This window comes from Chiloscyllium punctatum, chromosome 35 (genome assembly GCF_047496795.1).
Source record: "Chiloscyllium punctatum isolate Juve2018m chromosome 35, sChiPun1.3, whole genome shotgun sequence".
Taxonomy (NCBI): domain Eukaryota; kingdom Metazoa; phylum Chordata; class Chondrichthyes; order Orectolobiformes; family Hemiscylliidae; genus Chiloscyllium; species Chiloscyllium punctatum.
Genome location: NC_092773.1, coordinates 14,950,338 through 14,970,585, shown reverse-complemented (window position 1 = coordinate 14,970,585; position 20,248 = coordinate 14,950,338). Strand labels below are relative to the sequence as shown.

The window sequence follows — 20,248 nt, the reverse complement described above, 5'->3', positions numbered from 1 at the left end:
GTGGCAAAAATAGCCTCTTTTATTCAGCAATCACAGCACAAGCTTGAAGTGACAATAGAATTCCAAAATACACTTCTGATAAAAGTCCCTTTGCACACAGTTCCTACATGTATTAAAATTCCAATACTCTGGTGTTACATTTTTTTTATCTACTGTTTGCCAAGGTTTCACAGGCTTATGCCCTGGGAGACAGGGGATGGGTTAAAACATGTGCGAAGTGCTGGCTGTTACTTCAGATGGGATTAAGAGTGTCTTTTATTTGCATGCACAACCAAGAGGTGTCAGTTCTTTTGTCTTTTAAGTTAGTAAATGTTAGTAAAAGCACTAGGCCTATAAGGTTAAAGTAGAAATTGTTCCTGTACCTAATAAAGAAATAAAGGATATTAAACTGATTTCTGCAGCTGGGTTGTGAGCTTTGCTTATTATTTACCAGTGTGACTTTCATTCATTCATTCATTCATGCAATTTCATGGAAGCACTGATTTGGTCAGTTAGTTTCTTGAAGGTATTTCACAGGTACTTCGTACAACTATCCCCCGCGATCTGAAAGTAAAGCATTTCTATGAAACCTTTTGTAAGCTGAAATGACATAAAGCGAAGAAGCGTTTATTCACATGGGAAAAAATTCTCCTTTCTTTCTAAAAGTGAAAATCCTCTTCAGATTTCTTTCGGTTAGTGAAAACAGGTACTAATTAGGTCTTTCGTAAAAACGAAGTGAAGTAAAGTGAACTTTCAAAAAGCGGGAGATAACTGTAATTGGGTAATCTTTTCACGTTCAGGAGATGGTTGGTTAGGACTGATTAATATTATAATGTTTTGTGGAGACTTGATGGGGATAGTATTGTTCTGTATGCTACCCTTATTCAGAGGTAAACACTGCTTGTAGCAAGGACTGATAAAGGGGTGAAAAATGAGTAAGGGTTTGAAACGGTTGCTTTGATTACAAAGGGTTGTTTTAAATTTGCATAGTAAAATGTATCACAGAACTGTTATTTTCTGAATGAATTAATGAAACCATGTTATACTCAAGGGTTAATAAAGGGTTATGAATGAATGAACAGGAACCTGATATTAATGAATATAGCAAGCTGTTGAGTTAGTCAGGAAAGACACTGTATAACACAATAGCTCAAAACACAACATCTCACATGGTCTTATGGCCTTATGTTGTGCACTGAATTACAGAGTTATTAGAGTCAGAGTCACAGAGATGTACAGCATGGAAACAAACCCTTCGGTCCAACCCATCCATACCGACCAGATATCCCAACCCAATCAAGAGCCACCTGCATATCCCTCCAAACCCTTCCTCTTCATATACCCATCCAAATGGCTCTTAAATGTTGCAATTGTACCAGCCTCCACCACTTCCTCTGGCTGCTTATTCCATACACGTACCACCCTCTGCGTGAAAAAGTTGCCCCTTCGGTTTCTTTTATATCTTTCCCCTCTCACCCTAAACCTATGACCTCTAGTTCTGGACTCCCCAACCCCAGGGAAAAGACTTTGCCTATTTATCCTATCCATGCCCCTCAAAATTTTGTAAACCTCTACAAGGTCACCCCTCAGCCTCTGACACTCCAGGGAAAACAGCCCCAGCCTGTTCAGCCTCTCCCTATAGCTCAAATCCTCCAACTGTGGCAACATCCTTGTAAATCTTTTCTGAACCCTTTCAAGTTTCACAACATCTTTCTGATAGGAAGGAGACCAGAATTGCACACAATATTCCAACAGTGGCCTAACCAATATCCTATACAGCCAGAACATGACCTCCCAACTCCAGTACTCAATACTCTGACCAATAAAGGAAAGCATACCAAACGTCTTCTTTACTATCCTATCTACCTGCGACTCCACTTTCAAGGAGCTATGAACCTGCACTCCAAGGTCTCTTTGTTCAGTAACACTCCCTAGGACTTACCATTAAGGTCCTTACCATTACCATTAAATCTCCTGCTGAGATTTGCTTTCCCAAAATGCAGCACCTTGCATTTATCTGAATTAAACTCCATCTGCCACTTCTCAGCCCATTGGCCCATCTGGTCCAGATGCTGTAGTAATTTGAGGTAACCCTCTTTGCTGTCCAGTACACCTCCAATTTTGGTGTCATCTACAAACTAACCAACTGAAACTCTTGTGCTCGCATCCAAATCATTTATGTAAATGACAAAAAGTAGAGGGCCAGCACCGATCCTTGTGGCACTCCACTGGTCACAGGCCTCCAGTCTGAAAAACAACCCTTCACCACCACTTTTGAGCCAGTTCTGTATCCAAATGGCTAGTTCTCCCTGTATTCCATGAGATCTAACTTGCTAATCAGTCTCCTATGGGGAACCTTGTCAAACGCCTAACAGAAGTCCATATAAATCACATCTACTGCACTGCCCTTGTCAATCCTCTTTGTTACTTCTTCAAAAAACTCAAATTCGTGAGACATGATTTACCACGCACTAAGCCATATTGACTGTCCCTAATCAGTCCTTGCCTTTTCAATACATGTACATCCTGTCCCTCAGGATTCCCTCCAACAACTTGACCACCACCGAGGTCAGACTCACCGGTCTATAGTTCCCTGGCTTGTCTTTACCACCCTTCTTAAACAGTGGCACCATGTTTGCCAACCTCCAGTCTTCCAGCACCTCACCTGTGACTAACGATGATGCAAATATCTCAGCAAGAGGCCCAGCAATCACTTCTCTGGCTTCCCACAGAGTTCTCGGGTACACCTGATCAGGGGTTTATTCACCTTTACCCTTTTCAAGACATCCAGCACTTCCTCCTCTGTAATCTGGACATTTTGCAACATGTCACCATCTATTTCCTTACAGTCTATATCTTCCATATCCTTTTCCACAGTAAATACTGATGCAAAATATTTATCATTTTCTCTTCAAACTTTCTCCCCTCACCTTCATCTGTAAGTTTCTCATTGCAGTTCTGGAGGCAGAATCTGACCCAAAAATATCAGATAAAATAAATTCCTCACAGTGCAGAAATGTTTATTCAGAGAACACAATAGAAGAAAGAGCAGAAGACTTGAGAGTCCCTCATGCCCACTCCACTATTCAGTGCAAACACTGCTGACCTTCTGTCTAAACTTCATTCTCCTGCCAGCTCTATCTCACCATGCTCTGTACTGCGAAAGCAGCTACTTAGTCATAAACATTGCCAAGCCCTCTGTCTGTTCCCCCCAACCAAGAAACTGAGTGAACCTTCAATGAATTACATCCAGTCCAAGTATATCACTTGACCAAAATGGCACACAGTGCTTGAGGAGGCTATAGAAAAGAGAGTATGATGTGCAGTTTGGTGGTATATTCAGTTTTGTGTTAAGAATTGTGAGCAAAATGTTTTTGAATGAAGGGAATGGCAAAGAAATGGTAAGATTTTCAAGAGTGGAAAACCATCTTCAGTGTGCAGATGTGCAAGTCCTTAAAAGTGGCTCCTCCATGAAATTGTCAAGTATTTGCACTCATAAATCCATTTCCTCCACACCTTTCTGAATCTCTCTATTCAGTTGATGGTTCCATTAATGCTCATCAACACAAAATAAACCAAGAAAAACATGACTCCAGCCATAACATTTGTAAAATGCTTCCTGTCAACCAACTCAATTAATACTTTTTAAAAAGCTTACAACAACTTCATTCCTTTACCTATACTTTACCATGTGTAGGTGGTGGAGCAAGATGATGTTTGTGAATGTGGTGCCAGTCAACTGGGTTGCTTTGTCCTGGACAGTGTCAAGCTTCTTCAGTGTTTTTTGGGGCTGCATTCATAGAGGCTAGTGGGGCATCTTCCATCACAGTCCTGGCTTACAGTGTGCATAGGACTCCTTACCTCTGACCTTCTCTTGCAGCCATTCCTGATGAAGGGATTTTGCCCAAAATGTCAACTCTCCTGCTCCTCGGATGCTGACTGACTTGCTGTGCTTTTCCAGCACCATACACTCAACAATTTTTATGCTAGTTCAATTCAACTTCTTGATATTAATATTTGATTTGATTTATTGTCATGTTTATTTTGTTACAAAACACAATGAAAAGTGTTGTATGGTGTCATCACTCTGTGATACTATAATTAATCACAGAAAAGTAAACCAAAACATCAAAAGTAAAGGCAGAAAAATGAAGAAAATGTGCTCAACTTCAGAATCCTTCTTAAGTGCTCTGCCATGGACCATAGGCCTGGTAGCCAGGCACAAGTTTCCTGCGCTGCACCATTGCTGGAACCAAAGTCTCCACTCTTCTGCGCCACGATGATTCTTTGCTGGACCGTACCAATGCAGATGCCACTGAGTCTCGTACTGGGTCCAAGCTCGCCTCCATGAAGCTGCAGAGGATGCAGATGCTACCGGGAACCCAAACCTGCCTCCGCTGCAGCAGCCATACCGGTGCTAGGACTGCCTCATCGATTCAGAAGCCACCAGGAACCCAAACGCCAACGCCACCACAAGTCCACAATGGGCTCACTCACTGACACCGATGCCGTTGCTGCAAACAGACTCTTCAACAAGAGGTAAGCAACAAGAGAAAAAAGAAAAAAGAAACCAAAAAAGAAAAACAAAAACAAAAACAGACAGACTCCTTGCTCACAAACCTGAGTCCACCGCCATCTTAGCAAAAGTGAGGTAATGCCATTGAATGTCAAGGAGCAATGACAAGTCTCTTGTTGGAGATGGTCATTTCCTGGCATTTATGTGTCACAAATGTTTCAGCCAAAGCCCGAATGTAGTCCACGTTTTGAAGAGTTTGGGTGTGGACTACATCAGTTTCTGAGGAAATGGTGGTGCTGATCATTGAGCAATCATTTCTGATCTTGCAAACTCAGTTTAAGCGGACCATTAGCGTTTTTCAGTCGTACTTCCTCTTCAGCGACGGGACACAAAGCGAGAACCGTCTTGGTGACGCTCACAAGTCAAATAAAACAATCCATGCACAAAGAGGATGTTCCGGCTGTCTCGGAGAGAGAAAACTAGCACAAACCAAAAATACTGGTCCTATCAGGAGCAAACGAAAATAGTTCTCAACAAGAAGGGAGAAGATGTGAGAAAGAGGAATTTAACAAGAAATACTAAAAATCTGAAGAGGGAAGCTGTCAGCTGAATGTCGCCTGGATAATCAAGACTCACCGATAATGGGTCTCTGGTTTCGGTCGAATGAGTGCAGTCCGGGCAAAACGCAGCAAGCGAACAGGAGCTGTCCCAGCACAGTCTGAACCATGGTGATCTTGCTGACTTTGAAACCCGGAAGTGTCTCACATTCTGCAGGAGGCGACTCATGCGAATAAGGGAAGTGAGTGGCCGGTCACCCTGCCTTGCAGGCCGTATTGCTGCTTGCAGGGGACAGGTTAAACCGATGATCCCTGAGCTTGTCTGGGGAGCAAGCTGGCCGGCTAGGCTAGTGGCGTCACAGGGGCAGGTATTGTCCCGCCTCAGCGTTATGAGGACAGGCAGAGGAGGCGCTTCCTAGACATGGCAGCCTAAACTAAGCAGCGCCGCCCGTGCAGCGAGGCCCCAGCGCCATGTGAAGCAGGCTCGGGGGCCACAAGTGACCAGGTAAGGGCTGGCCTGGCTTCCAACGCAACTGCGGCTTCCTCAGGTTCAACAGCAATTGCATCCGACCAAATTGCAAACATTTAGTTCCAAAGTAGCGCCGCTTCTGCTTGCAGTCAGCCTGAAAGTTTGTCCTACTTTCATTTTCCTCTGAACCATCCTGTTCTCACATTCCAGACACACGGACCTTTGAGCAACTATTATGTGCTACCTGGCCCACAGCCAATGGAATTTGGTTTGGGGGCTTCATCTCTTTCACGCCCAGTTTAAATCCGGGTTCACTCTTCACCACTTTTCCACGTTTCGAATTCTCGGATCTGGAGATAAACAGCAGTTTTCATTGTGTATTTCATTAACGTCCATTCGCCACATTGCGAATCCAGATCGAATCCAGATCCAATTCTAATCCACAGACTATTTTCTGTTTTGCGCATAGAATCTCAATGCTCATTTGCACAACATTTTTTTTTTCATCTTTGTGTTTTGCTAAACTGGTTAGAAGCAAAACAGTATGACTGTAATTTCATTATATTTTTCTTTTAAGCTAACTTAATAGTTAGCTTAAATAATACATTTCAATTCATGTATTTGGGATGTACGTGCAGTCCTATCACGATTGTACGTCTTGTTTTTAGATTGCAGCCTGTGGCTAAAATCATGTTGGAGCGATCGTGTGATCAGGAATTTCACGAATATGCTATGTGCTTCTGGTTGAGAATCTGAGCAAGGTTTAGAAAAAGTTGCGGATGATGCTTGCAGACGTTTCCATTCCAATCATTAGTCTCTGCACGAGTTTATTTCCCACCAACTTTTCAGCTGTTTGCTCCTCGTGTTGCAAAATGTTTGGTAAATTTTGGACTTTTTGGAAGACAAACTGAAAATGTGTCCCTCATTTTGGCTTTTACTTCAACTTTTTTTGAAATTTATTTTTTCATCAATGTCCATCCATTTTAGAAATACAAAGCTGACATCTTAACTGAATTGTTGAACAGTATATTTTCTTGACTATTAAATGATTCCAAATCTTGTACTCCAAAGCCCCGAGATGTTCAGAGTTGGGATTCAGCTAATTGTGTTGCCATTCAATGTCCAAAGGCAATTTCTCTTGTTGGAGCTGGAAGTCAACTAACTGGAACATGATGTGCAAAACTGGGAGATGTAAATCAACTAACTGGAACATAATGTGCAAAATTGGTGGGCGGGGGAGGGAGAGGAGGAGGAGGAGGGACGGAGAAGACCCCAGCACAAGTGCAAAAGATTATGTTGAGACATTTGCAGTGATCATCTTCTAGATGTACCAAATGGATGACCTATCTTGGCCCCAGGTGGAGGTCCCCAGCATCACAGTAACCAATTTTAAGCCAATTCAATTCACTCCATGTCACATGAAGAAATGGCTGAAGGTATGGGATACTGCAAAGGCCATAGGCCCTGTCAATAATTGTACTTGTGATTCAGAACTTGCCACATCCTGAGCCCAGCTAATTCATGAGATGGCATCAACCTGGGGATGTGGAAAATTATCTAGGTATGTCCTGTATATATACAAGCCAAATATAAACTGCCCTGCCAGCCTATGTTAGATTGATAGTGAAGTGATAGAAGGGAGCGTCAATAGCAATATCAAGCAGCACCTGCTTTGTAATAACTGGCTCACTGATTCTCAGTTTGGGTTCTGCAAGGACCACTCAATTCCTGACCTTGTTACAGCCTTGATTAAAATCTGGACCAAAGAGCTGAATTCCAGACATGAGGCAACAGTGACATCAAGTTGACGTTCGACTGTATGGCATTAGAGTCAATAGGAATCTGGGAGGACACTCGTTCCTGCTTCTGGTCATGCCTCGCACAAAGCAAGACGGTTGTGGTAGGTGCAGGTCAGTCATCTCAGCTCCAGGACATCTCTGCAGGGTAATGTCCATCTTCAGCTGCTTCATCAATGATCTTCAGGCAGTCATCAAGTCAGAAGTTGGGATGTTCGCTGATGATTGCACAAAGTTGAGCTTCATTTGTAGCTCCTTAGATACTGAAGCATATCCAAGGACATCAAGACCTGGACAATATCCAGACTTGGGTTGACATATGACAAGTAACATTTGCACCACTCTGGAGCCAGCCAATGACCATCTGCACTAGGGAATCCAAACATTGCTTCTTGACTGGTACTGACATTCACCTAAAACTTAGCATTTCTTTGAAAAATAGAATGTCTTTTTCATTTGAAAGCAGCATTGGTAGTGGTGAACACCATTTCTGTTGGTTGTTATATATTTTTGTGTTTTTTTATATATATTCCTGAAGATCATAAAGTAGAGCTTTCCTTAGAAATCTGTCCTAAGCTGAAATGGCGTAAAGTGAAGAAGCATTAATTTTTTTATATGGGAAAAAAATTCACCTTTATTCATTAAAGTAAAAATCCTCATTGGATTTCTTTTGCTGAGCAAAAACAGGTACAAAGGTAGGTATTTTGTAAAAGTGAAGTGGCATAAAGTGAACTCTCAAAGTGGGGGATACCTGAAGTGTGAAATGAATTTCACATGCAACTCAAACTTGTAGCAGTATATGATGCTTGGCTGCACTGGAGTGTCCATGCCGTAATACACAGGGTCCTGTTCCAGGCAACAGAAGGAACATGGACACACACTGTGTCTATTTCAACTGAACAAAATAGATGATGAACATTCCCTCGTTCATTTTTCAGGATAATGCCTTGATCAATCAGAATCAACCTGACTGGTTTCAAATGTAAACTAAGCTTCGATGTTAATCTTCATCATCACAAACTTGTGCATTCTCCATTGTAATGCATCTACCAATCAATCAGAACTCCCTTTCATACAGTATAAACGACATTTTCCTTTTTATGTTATATTTCTCATAAATTATCCTAATGAATGTGGGATAATAAATTTTGACGTCTTTCTCCAGCAATGCTAAATTTCTCTAGTACCAAGAAACTAGAGATAAACATCAGAACAAAAGAAGAACTCTGGACGCTGGAGTTCTGAAAAAAATGAGAAGTTTCTCGAGAAACTCAGCAGGTCTGACAATATCTCTGGAGAGAAAGCAAAGTTAATTATTTGAGTCCAGTTTTGAAGATGGGCCACTGGACTCTGTTAAAACTGCTTCCCTCCACAAATACTGCCAAACTTGCTGAGTTTCTCCAGTAATTTCTGTTTCAGTTCATGATGAACATATTGTTTTAAATGGAATTAGCAACCTTGAATAAACAGGATCCGAATTGAACATTTTCCACTCAAAGGTTTTTGGGAAGCTAAGACAAGTTTTATGCAAGTCCTTTTCCTGATTCTTTCATAATTTGTTGGTCAACTGTAAGGAGGTAAATGTAGTCTCAAGATTGTAAAAGAAGGTGGTTGCAGCTATTGGCTAACTTGTTTTGTGTCAGGAAGGATGCTGGAAACAATCAAAATATGACCATTGGACAGAGGGAATATGAGGGATTGCCAATTTAGCTTCAAAAATAAACAGTTCCATTTTATAAATGTGATTTTGTACTTTGACAAGTCACCAAGCTAATAGATGGTTTCTGTGGAAGTTTCTAAAAATCTTTTGGCTGAAAAAGAGCATTTTTACAAGGTAAAAGTCTTTGGTATTCATACCAGTCTTTTGCACTAGATTGAGTGAATTTGCTTGGAATTCACTGTCTTGTACTGAGGTGCAGGATTGCCTTGACACTGTTGTTGTTCACTATTTTTAATGAGCTAGATGTATGTGATGGGTAGATATTTAAATTTGGTAAAGTTATTGGAAGAGCAAAGGCTACTTAAGGCAAAACAATAAATGCTGGATTTTGAGCGAGTGACATTTGCAAATGATGCTCAGCTTGGCAAGGCTATGAATATTGATTAGGTAAATCCTGTACTGTCATTTGATCTTCAGAGGAAAGTAATGAAACTGGTGGTAACAGAGAAAGATCTGGCTGTTCTTTGGCACACAACACTGAAGTTAAAACTAAGGCAAGAATATTGAGAGTGCTGGGATATATTTTTATTGGTCATTTCACTATGAGACAACACAGATGGAGGACAGAGAGAGTGCTATCCAATTCATTTCCCTCTCTTGGAAAAACTCAGTAGAACTGCTTGTCCTGAAAAAGACTCCTATCAGTCCTGAAATGTTAACTGTTTCTCTCTCCACAGATTTTGCCAGACCTTCTGAGTGTGTCCAACATTTTAGATTTCCAGCATCTGCAGATTGCTTTTAATTCCTTTTTTTTGTTGTTTGTGTGTCATCTATATTTTTGCCATTCCAAATTTTTCTCACCTTTCAATGTTGCTCATGACTCTGCTCTTATCATCTGTGCAGGCAGTGCAATCCAAGTACAGTATCTGTGTCAAAGAAAAAGTTTTATCACGTGACCTTGGATTTATTTTTGCCCGTCACTTTATATCAGTGTATCCTGGTTCCTGATCTTTTTACCATTTAAAATGGTTATTTACTTGCAAAATGATCAATTTTGAAACCCAAAAGAAATCACCTCTTCACCTTTCTGCCCCAAGGAGATCAATTTCAGCTTCTCTCATCTGTCCACATAACTGAAATCCCCCATCCCTGATACTGCTGTTACAACATGGAGACAGACAGCCAAATCAAATCAGCCTTCCTATCTCTATATTCACAACACAGTAAACTTAAAACTTTCAAAGACCCTCAAAATTGACCCCAAAGGTTTCAATCAACATTTATTGCTTTTGAATAACCAATCTGAGATTCTGAATAATTATAGACATCAGGTTTGTAGGGTAAACAAAAGGCTTAAGTATTTATTACTCATACTTTAGCAGAACAAAATTAAACAACAAAATAATTTAATTATTATCTGATTTAAATCCAAAAATCTTTGCTTTCAGCCTCACACAAAAAACAGATGAATCAAATATAATTAAGGAATAAATAACTGATAACAAAAAGACTGGTCAAATTACGTCACTGGTTTTCACAACGCGTTGTTGTTAAGGCACATGTGATTGTTTCTTGATTGGTTTTAAGGTGATGTCGATCAGGGTAACCTTTTGAGTTCACTCTGAGGAAGTCAGTTTCTGTTCTGATTGTGCAACAGCTGATAAGGGGAAGTTAGGTAGGGAGTTTTTACATTTTTATCCTGTAACATCAAGAGCCAAACTTCACACAAAAGTCGGTTCAAACTATTGCTCTTACTTCTGTTACCATCATGTTCCTTTGCACACTTGGTAGCACTAATTTCCAGGTAATGACCTTATTAATGGCCAAACATTTGCTATCTAGTTGTCTGTCCCTGGTGTTGTGAAGAATCTGCAGAATACTTTTTATGAAGAACCACCCTGCAATTAACTTTCAGGCCTGGCCTTAGATAGAAACAATAGCTTGTTTGTTTTGTTCTTTTGTTTTTGGCTTCTCACAGTCCAAAGGATATCTTCACCTCTCAGTTCACAGCTCCAAACCAAAACTGAAAATAACAAAAAATCAGTGAGGATTCTAACACTCTGTTCTTATGTCTCTTCTGTACCCTCTTAGGCCCTTGACGTCTTTCCTAAAGTTTGATGCTCAGACTGAGCATGATACTGCAGATTGGGCCGTACTGAACCTTATGAAATTTCATAATTTCTTTCTTTTGTGTTTGATTCATCCGTGAATAGTACCAGATCGCACATGCTTTTATATCAGCTTGGTGAAATTTTGTTGTCATCTTGAGATTTATCTGTGGATATCCTCAGATCTCAGTGTTCGTGCATCCCCATTAAAATTGTATCTATCACTTCATTCGTGCTCCCTTCCAAAATTCTCTGCAATAGATGCTGAATTTACTAAGATTTCTAAGATTTGATGAGAACATGTTGTGCTTGTCCAATCATTTTGTTTCAAATAAATACATTACTGTCGTTAAAATGTTAAATTACAAAAAGACAGAACTATGATGGGTGTTGAGGTAGTTTCTTTTTCCCCATGTCATGTTGAGGTTATACAGGACATTGGTCAGGCCTTTTTGTGAGTACTTTGTCCAGTTCTGGTCACCCAGACTCAGAAGGATGTTATTAAGCCAGAGAGAGTTCAGAAAAGATTTCCCAGGATATTGCCAGGTAAGGAAGGTTTAAGTTATTAAGAAAGACTTGGGCTGGTTGGACATTTTTCACGGGAGTGTAGGAGTTTGAGAAGTGACCTTGCAGAAGTTAATAAAATTATGAGGGGTACAGACAGGATTAATAGTAGTTGCCTTTTCTCTAGAATGGGGGACTTCAAGTTAGGGGGCAAATTTTAAAGATGAGAGGAGAAAGATTTAAAGAAGAAATGAGGGGCAATTTAAACTTAGAAGATGGTTGGGATGTGGGTAAATGTGCAATGTTTAAAAGACATTTGGATAAGGATAATAATAGCAAAGGTACGGGCCAGGAGCAGACAGGTGGGAATAATTTAGTTTGGGATTATGGTGCTGGAAAAGCATGGCAGCTCAGGCAACATCCGAGAAGCAGGAAAATTAACAATTTGGGCAAGAGCCCTTCCAGATGAAGGGCTTTTGCCCAAATTGTCAATTTTCCTGCTCCTCGGATGCTGCCTGACCTGCTGTGCTTTTCGAGCACGACCCTCTTGACTCTAATCTCTATCTGCAGTCCTCACTTTTGCCAAGTATGGGATTATGGTTGTCATGGATTGGTTGAATTGCAAGATCTGTTTCCATGCAATATGACTCTATAACTCTTTCTGGGATTGTTGAATTTTTCCAGCTGGGACAATTTTTATCTCATAGGAAGTCACTGCAATATTAGAGTAGAATGGTCTCCTAGATTTGTTGTGATAACTTAGTGATGGAGGGGTCAAAACAGAGGATTGGAGGAATTTCAGATTTTCCCCATTATAACTTTTTCTGATGATTTCTATGGCTTTTATTGGAGAGGGAGTGCATTGCTGTTATTTGGGGCACACTGGACAGACCACTGTTCATATACCTGCTACCTGACTGGTGATGCTTCTTGTCGAGTTCTGCCTCCTGCTTCCTTGATCTTCAGTACAACATTTATTGTCTATTTTATTCATGTTTCCATTGTCAGGTCTCTCCCCTTTGCTGTCTTGTTCCTAGATATCCTGTCCTTGACTTGTTTTCTCCAAGCTACATAATCCTGGTTTGCAAATCAACGTTCACATACCAATTCTAGCCCATCTTGTCCCTTCCCCAAAATTCACAATTGTGGAGCTCCAAACCATCAAAATGCTTAATTCCTATCCCAGCTGTTTGCATCAAAGCTTGCCATTTTCTCATGGCAACTACTTATCTTGGCAAAACTTTACAACATGAATGCCCTGCACTTCCATTTGATTTGATGTATTGTTACATGGACCTAAGTACCGTAAAAAGCTTTCTTTACAAACAGTTCAGGTAGATCATAGTAAACGAGGACATATAGATCAGAGGGTGAAAAAAAAAGCTTGGATGGAGTGAGGCATGTAGGTTCCATTGCCTGATGTCAAATTGTTAGAGTCCCCAGTATTCAATTAAAAACCAGCAATCCAGAACAAAAGTTACTCAGACTCACAACATATACCAAACCTGAAGTCACATTGCTCCAGATTAATTCAGATATGCTGAAATATGCAAATGGACTTGTACATTTTCACACTGGGTGTTGCATATTTTTACATTCCCAGCCTTTTATGCCCAATTTTCCTACCTTTGTCACTCCACTCCATATCAAAAATTTGCATGGGCCATCTGTGGCTTTCAAGCAGTTAATTTTTAATGGATGGCTATGTGCTGACAACATTGGTGGATGAGTCTTTCAACGTTTGGTGCAAGCTCTTAAAATGACACCATCGGTACACCGCATTTATTAATTGCTTCAGGCAGTTATAGGATAGGAAAGGAAGCTGCTGCATATCATAAAATAGTGAAGAGGAGGAATTATTTGTATTACTGACAAGATCTCTCAATGGGGCCTCAGCGTCTTATAGATGTACAAATCTAGTTCGTGCTATACATATCCTCTGAAAATCTTCTCTCTGCTTATTGTTTGTAGGATGCCAGCACTACTCGGGCTTTTCAGTGTGTGCCTCCTGGTGATCACGGGAAGTTTGTACCACCCCCGCCTCCTGAGTGATGAAGTTGAGAATGAAGAGGTTCAGTCAAGGATAAAGGAGCAGGAGAGCAAGTATAAGCTGGAAATGGAGCGGCTCCAGAAAGAAGTGGATGAGAAGAATGATCCTGAACAGGAAATGAAGGTCAGTACACTCGTAAAAGCAGAAAACTCAACACAGATCGATTGGAACACCTGGAATATTCTCTTGATGGTCACAATTCTGTTCTTGGAACTGTGGAGACAGGACACGTGGCCACATACACCACAGGACTACAACAGTGAAGAGGAGGAGGAAGGAGAGAAGGAAAATGAATTTCCTCAAAGAATATACAGCAACATTTTGAATATTCCTGACAAATGTGTTCTGGACCAGTTTTACAATGTATGTATTCAGAACGTGAGCCAAGAGCCAATGCAGACGTGTGAATTTGTGGAGAGCTTTGTCGACAACCTGTTGGAAGCCTGCAGGAATATTTGCCAATGGGATTCTGAGCTGATCCTTGAAGATTGTGTTGGCATTGGTAGTCAGTTTGAGAAATGGGGCTGCAAGACACCCTCTGTGTATGATATTTTGGTTCCAATCTTTCTTCAGGATGGATATTGCTTTAAACCAGAGATCTGTTGCTGTGACCTCCCACCTGATAAGCAAAGTTATGGCCGGATTGTTATGGTAACACCTGGCAGCGCTGACTTGGGCTGCCTGTGTAAGAGTACTGAACTTGAAGGTGATGTTCTTTGTCTTATTCACAGTAAAAGGTTTGAAGCTGATGTTCGTGCAAATTGCCTGGCTTCTATCGTGTGTTCCGAGTGGTATTTGGACTACAAGAAAGTACTAAAATGGTTCAGGGTTGCACTAGCAAAATCCTGGAACAATGTTTGTCATAAGTATGATTTTGATCTTTCCTTCCACAATATTACTGGTTGCTGTGGTTTAAAAGTCCAGTATCAGTCGGGACGAAACATCTACATTAAAGCCTTCCCTGCTGTGAGGCTGAAGGATTCAGATGTCTATCTCGTATCGAGCTTTCCTGATTACACCAAGAATACAGTGCCATCCACTACCTACTGGCACATATCCTGTGCTGTCTGCGAGTACAGGTTTCTGAAAATCATGGCAAAAAGCGTTCCCAAAAACAGTTGTCACCTCAAGTGCCTTCAAATATTGATCTTTCTAACTGAAAAGCTGCGCAGCTCTCCAGATCAGCGAAACATTCTTGGGTCCTACTTTTTTAAGACTGTCCTTATGCATCTGTTGTTAAGTCAGCCATATTCAAACTGGCATGAGTGTCACCTGGAATATCGGCTCAGAGACATTTTGAAGTATCTTGGAAAATGCTTGGATGAGAAACGGCTCTCTCGATTTATGATTGGAAATCAAACATTTCCTAAACAAATGGGAATTCCAGAAATGCTTCTGTATGCAGAGCCTATAAACCTCTTCCGGTCCTTTGTAACAGAGCGTGACACTTACGGTCAAGCATTAATGGAATATCAGAAAATATTAAGGGACATGGGTCCATTAATGATGGAATGCATTAAAGATAATACAGTCAGCTGACTGAAAACAGAGCCTTTGCTCCTAGGTTGGGAGCAGAATTATTTAACAGATATGTAATATTTACATTTCCACTCAGAGTCCATTCTAATAGATGTTATTTACATGGCACTCATTTCTCTTTTTTAATACATGGACAAATTTCTAATGCCATTTTATCATTAAGTGTTCTCCCCAGGTCAAAATGGTTGTTTTTTGCTGGCAGATACTTCAACTCTCCACTTGGACTTCCTATCCTGATCATGCATTCGGAATGTGTAGGTGGACATCTTGAAATTGTAAATATGTTGCAAGTAGCTGTACACGCTGGATTTCCACAATTTTTCAGATATCTGCGTATGATTTCTCCTTTCTGTTCACATTGTGATAGTGGACAACTTAACTGACAGTGTCATTGTGAATGGGATGAGTAGGCAGTGGGCAGTCCAGTCATTGCAAAAGGATTTGGAACTGGGTAAATGGAGTGAGGACGGTGTATTCTGTCAGTGGTGAGGGGAGAGGATATGTCCAAAATTTAAACCAAACCAACAACTGACCTCAAGTCATTACTGAGCAACATTAGCCATCCATACTTGCTCAGTGACCATGTTGAAATACAAATGCAGTGATTAAGGATTTATCATGTATGTGTTGTACAATCCTCACATTAGTCTCATTAATCAAGTCTTTCATTTGGTGCTGGGCTCTTATCACACACCTCATGAAACCTTAAAGATATATATTCCCAATAGCCAAGTCTTACTGTTCTTGATAAGAGCAGAGCTTAACAGCTTGTTTTTTCTCATTGGTTTTCCATACTTGTTCACCCTGTTTTTTTCAGGTGTGAGGATAATGGTGCATTTCTAAGCAAAAGTGCTGTTTGTGCAAGGGTGTTACAAGGAATTAAAAATGATCTTTTCAACTATTACTTAATCATTCTTTAAAACATGAGAGTTCAATGAATGTGTCCCTTGTGGCATGGTGATGTGTTGAGAACTCATACCTGCAGTGCAACTTCTTATTTGAAGAAATGGTAGTGGACTCTCTTTAACTGACACCTCAAGTCCATCTAGCAGGTGAACATTACTGCACATTTGAGCAAGCTCTGCTGAACCTCCAATTCCTGGAAGAAATATGAAAGAGTTGTAATTATGACTATTGATTCCTGTCACCTCCAGCCTTTTGCCATCTTGATAGTTCCCTCGCTATGCTCCTGAATTTGCTCTTGTAACTAAAACATGTTTCCTCAATGCATTTAAATGAAAACTCACCATAATCTTTGAAAAACTTGAAACATTGTGGATTTTTACAAACCTTGCTATTCCTTTTACAATCTAGCAATGTTTAAACATTAATAAATTAATCAACATCTTAGATTCTCTTTTCTACTCTGTGATCTTTTGTATGACAGGCTTTGGACATTTATTCATGGTCATTTATTAAAATGCAGTGTTCCAGCCTACATGTATAATAGGGTGCTTTCTCGTCTACTATACACTATATTTTAAAACAAATAAACCTGTTATATCTTCGAACAGAGTTCATAATTCATGATGGAATTCGGGAATGCATCAGTTCCCACAATATAATGCAGTTTATCGCCAGAGGATTGAAGCAATTAACCTGAAGTTTTTGAAATAATAGTCATTGTTACTCATTGCAGGTGTGGTTGACATATGTAATCAATACATTTGATTGTATTTGATACTGAATAATTGAGAACGTTAGACAGGTTTGAGCAGAGAAAACTATTTATTCAAATATATCCCTGCGAAAGTTAGCATAATAGGATATATACCCCAAACTTCACCTGCAGACCTAATTCTTCTTTGGTCATTGACTTGTGAGAGTTGTACTTTTCGAAAAAAAAACACTCATGACACGTCTAAAAATAGAAGAAAGTAACTTCACCATGTACTACTGACAGCATAACATGTATATCTGAGTTTTAGTACATTGTGTTCACATAGATGATTATAGAGTCAGAGTCATTCGGCAGAGAAACAGACTCGTTGGTTTAACTTGTCTATGTGGACCAGATTTCCTAAACTGAAATAGTTCCACTTGTCTGTGTTTGGCCTTCATCCCTATGTGAACCCAAAATGTTAAGTCTGATTTCTCTCCATCGATCCTGAAAGACCTGCTGAGCTTTCCCAGCAATTTCTGCTTTTGTGTCTGATTACCAGCATCTGCACTTGGTTCGGTTTTTATTATGTTTAAATCTTGGCTATTCACATATGTGTCCAAACTTGTTTTGAATGTGGTAATTGTACTCTCCTCTAGTTAAGGACCCCAAATGATTGTCCACTTATTCAGATGACATTCAAATGTTTGGGAGATGGGTTAGAAATGGCCTGAGTGCTAGTTATGATTTGCAATACTTAATGATCATATCAAATGTGTGGTTTAAAAAGGACAAAAATTTTGATTGTAATGGAACAGTATCCCTATTGGAATAAAGTGGCAGAGCAAGAATGGAGGGCACAAAAGGCAAAACAGTAGTGGATTCTGCACTGCAGTTAAATTGGAAGTAAATTCAAATTAATTGAATGGACTTAGGCAGAGTTTCAAAGCAGCAGTTAGACATTTTGACCATAAAGTGAGACATCTGCATCGAAAAAGCAATTGTGAATTGTTCGGTATCCAACTTAACTTGAGTCAAAGCTGACATAAAGGAAGATGATCATGTTTGTTTGAAGTCTGCCATGCTGGAGGTTGAGCATGAGGAGGAATCCATGTCTTGCGGCTACAAGACACTGCTTCAGGAATTCCTCAGGGTAGGTATTTTACATGACCTTGTTCAGCCATGTTCTGAAACACATCTGGAGCAGATAGCTTGAACCTGGGCCTTTTGGCTCAGAGGTAGGGACATGAGTGAGAATTTAAAACCTGAATGCAGGCTGAGTTAACTAGTTGTTGTCAAAGACAACCACTTAATACATATTCTTACTAATTTAGCTGTAAATAAAATGGCTTCTTAATGTAAAAACATAAAATGGCTTCTCGGCTACAAATTGACAATTCTGCTTAAAGCTGCATAAAATGGCTTTTAACACTGCTATAGCTGCATAATTGACTTGACCACACAGTCTGTCTCAACAAAGAATAGCAGACAATGCTTCCTTTACAGCATGTCAAGAACTAGTCTAGTTAAGACACTACTGGCCCTCCTAACTGATCTTCAAGCGCAGGTGCAAAAACTCGGTTCATGAGATAAGAATGGCTTAAAGTTTTGGAAAACAAAGTTGGTCCCCAGAAATATCATTGGGTTGAGTTGCTGTCAATAAAACCATTTTGTTAATTAATTGGTAATTATGGCTTATACCTCTCCAAGAAAAGTATCAAAATGTCTTTGTTTTAAGCCATGTACGCAGTTCCTCTGAGAAACATGGAAGTATGTGATCTGTGATGATCTGTGCCCGGCTGGGAGTAATAAACTGTGAAGTCTTTAAGACCAGACAGATTGCTAGTGTTTATTGACTGATCGCGAAACAGACAGATACCCTCCCCCACCTCCCCATGCAGATCTTCACTATCACTGCAGCATAATAACTAATTCATCAGCGTTGTCTTTGTTCCAATCATCTTCAGTTGCCTCATCACGGACTTTCCTTCGATCGTAACATGCGATGTAGGGATTTTCCATTGACGGTTGTCTAACTTTTAGCACCATATGCCAGAACACTCATACTGAAACAGTCCATGATCCAATGCAGCAAGAGCAAGACAAGCGGCAAGTCACAGTCCTGCCACTTGAAGGCCAAGCAATGCCCATCTCTCTCAAAAAGAATCTAACTATCACTCCTTGACATTGGCATTATCATAATCTCACCTCCATGATCAACATCGTGAATTTGTCAGTGATTGTAGCTACAATAGCAGATCAAAGGCTTGGAATCCAGCAGCACCTACACGGCACAAGTCACAACTGTGAAGACTCCCCACTGTCCTGGGCTGACCGCAGCTCCAACAACACTCACTCAGCTTGACACAAGCTCACTGACACCACAGCCACAAAACCTCCCCACTGATATGACTTTACAGTGTATCATCTACAAGATATGCTGTTAAAAATAATTGAGGCTGTTGAAACAACACCTTCCAACCTATGAGCACTACTAAGGAGGGCAAGAGCTCAGCACCACTCGTTCCCTACTCGGCCATTAACTATTTTGACATAGAAACATATTGCAGTTCCCTCCATGCCACTGGTTCAAAGATATGTCATTACCTAATAGTATTGTGGGTGTACCTGCAGCAAATGGAGAGCAGCAGCTCAAGCAGGCAATTCACCATCATCTTCAGGGCAACTTAGGATGGGCAATAAATACTGGCCCAGCTACGTGAAGCCCACAAACCATGAATGAATAAAGAAAACAAATTTGTGACACACCTTGTCATCTTTGTACAAATATCAATCGTAAGAAAAGATTTATTCACTGTAACTGATTTTTGACAAAGAAAGATCGGAAGATTAATCTGGGAGGCTTTTTGTCACAAAAGATCTGCCCATTGACAAATGCACAAACTGGTTGAATGCATTTCTGCTGCACCTCACTTTCCCATTCCATTATGACCTTGTGACCACCAGCCTTGAATTCCTAGGTCCCGTCTGTGGCTAACTGTCTTGAGCAATATCTAGCATCACTAGCCATTGGATCAAAGAAATAAGAAACACAAGATGTCATTAACTTTCTTGTGACAAACATTGACTGACGAAAGGCAGACTTTAAATGGTCACGATGTGAATGCTCCTCGTTAAACAGGTTCAGGTCAAACAGGGAACAACATGGAGCCAACCTCCACTGAGGTGGTCATCGTACACAATACAACACAAATAATGCTGCATGGAACAAAGAAGTGTTTCGTCAATGTGGCAGATGAATTACTTTAGACTCAAAGTGAGACGATTGCTTGGCCTTGAGGATTTGCATTTGCGAAGAAAGTAAAAGACCGATCCAGTCACACATTGGTAATGTGTGAACTATTGTATAACACACACACAATCTGCTTTCTCCACAACCTTCATTTCTACATCTTATGCTTGAAATTATTAGGTTATATTCAAAGCTCTCATATTTCAATGCTTTCTGC

General features: G+C 40.3%; 2 protein-coding genes across 4 annotated transcripts in view; one reads left to right on the top strand and one right to left on the bottom strand.

The window, feature by feature from the left end:
- Positions 1 to 20,248, bottom strand: part of LOC140459676 (gamma-glutamyl hydrolase-like) — a 52,939-nt gene that overhangs the window by 16,446 nt on the left and 16,245 nt on the right. Inside the window, exon 2 of one of the 3 annotated variants that reach the window (XM_072554030.1) lies at positions 16,158 to 16,277. In XM_072554030.1, coding sequence (XP_072410131.1) covers positions 16,158 to 16,248 — 91 coding nt within the window. In that variant the 5' untranslated portion in view covers positions 16,249 to 16,277. Of the gene's footprint in view, positions 1 to 3,840; positions 4,688 to 5,131; positions 5,242 to 16,157; positions 16,278 to 20,248 lie in introns of those variants that run through there. The other 2 variants (XM_072554029.1, XM_072554028.1) reach the window with 2 other exon arrangements.
- On the top strand, positions 5,407 to 18,613 carry LOC140459675 (inositol 1,4,5-trisphosphate receptor-interacting protein-like). The gene is made up of 2 exons (XM_072554027.1): positions 5,407 to 5,557; positions 13,561 to 18,613. The coding sequence occupies exon 2, from the start codon at positions 13,562 to 13,564 to the stop codon at positions 15,176 to 15,178; it is 1,617 nt and encodes a 538-aa protein (XP_072410128.1). The 5' UTR covers positions 5,407 to 5,557; position 13,561; the 3' UTR covers positions 15,179 to 18,613.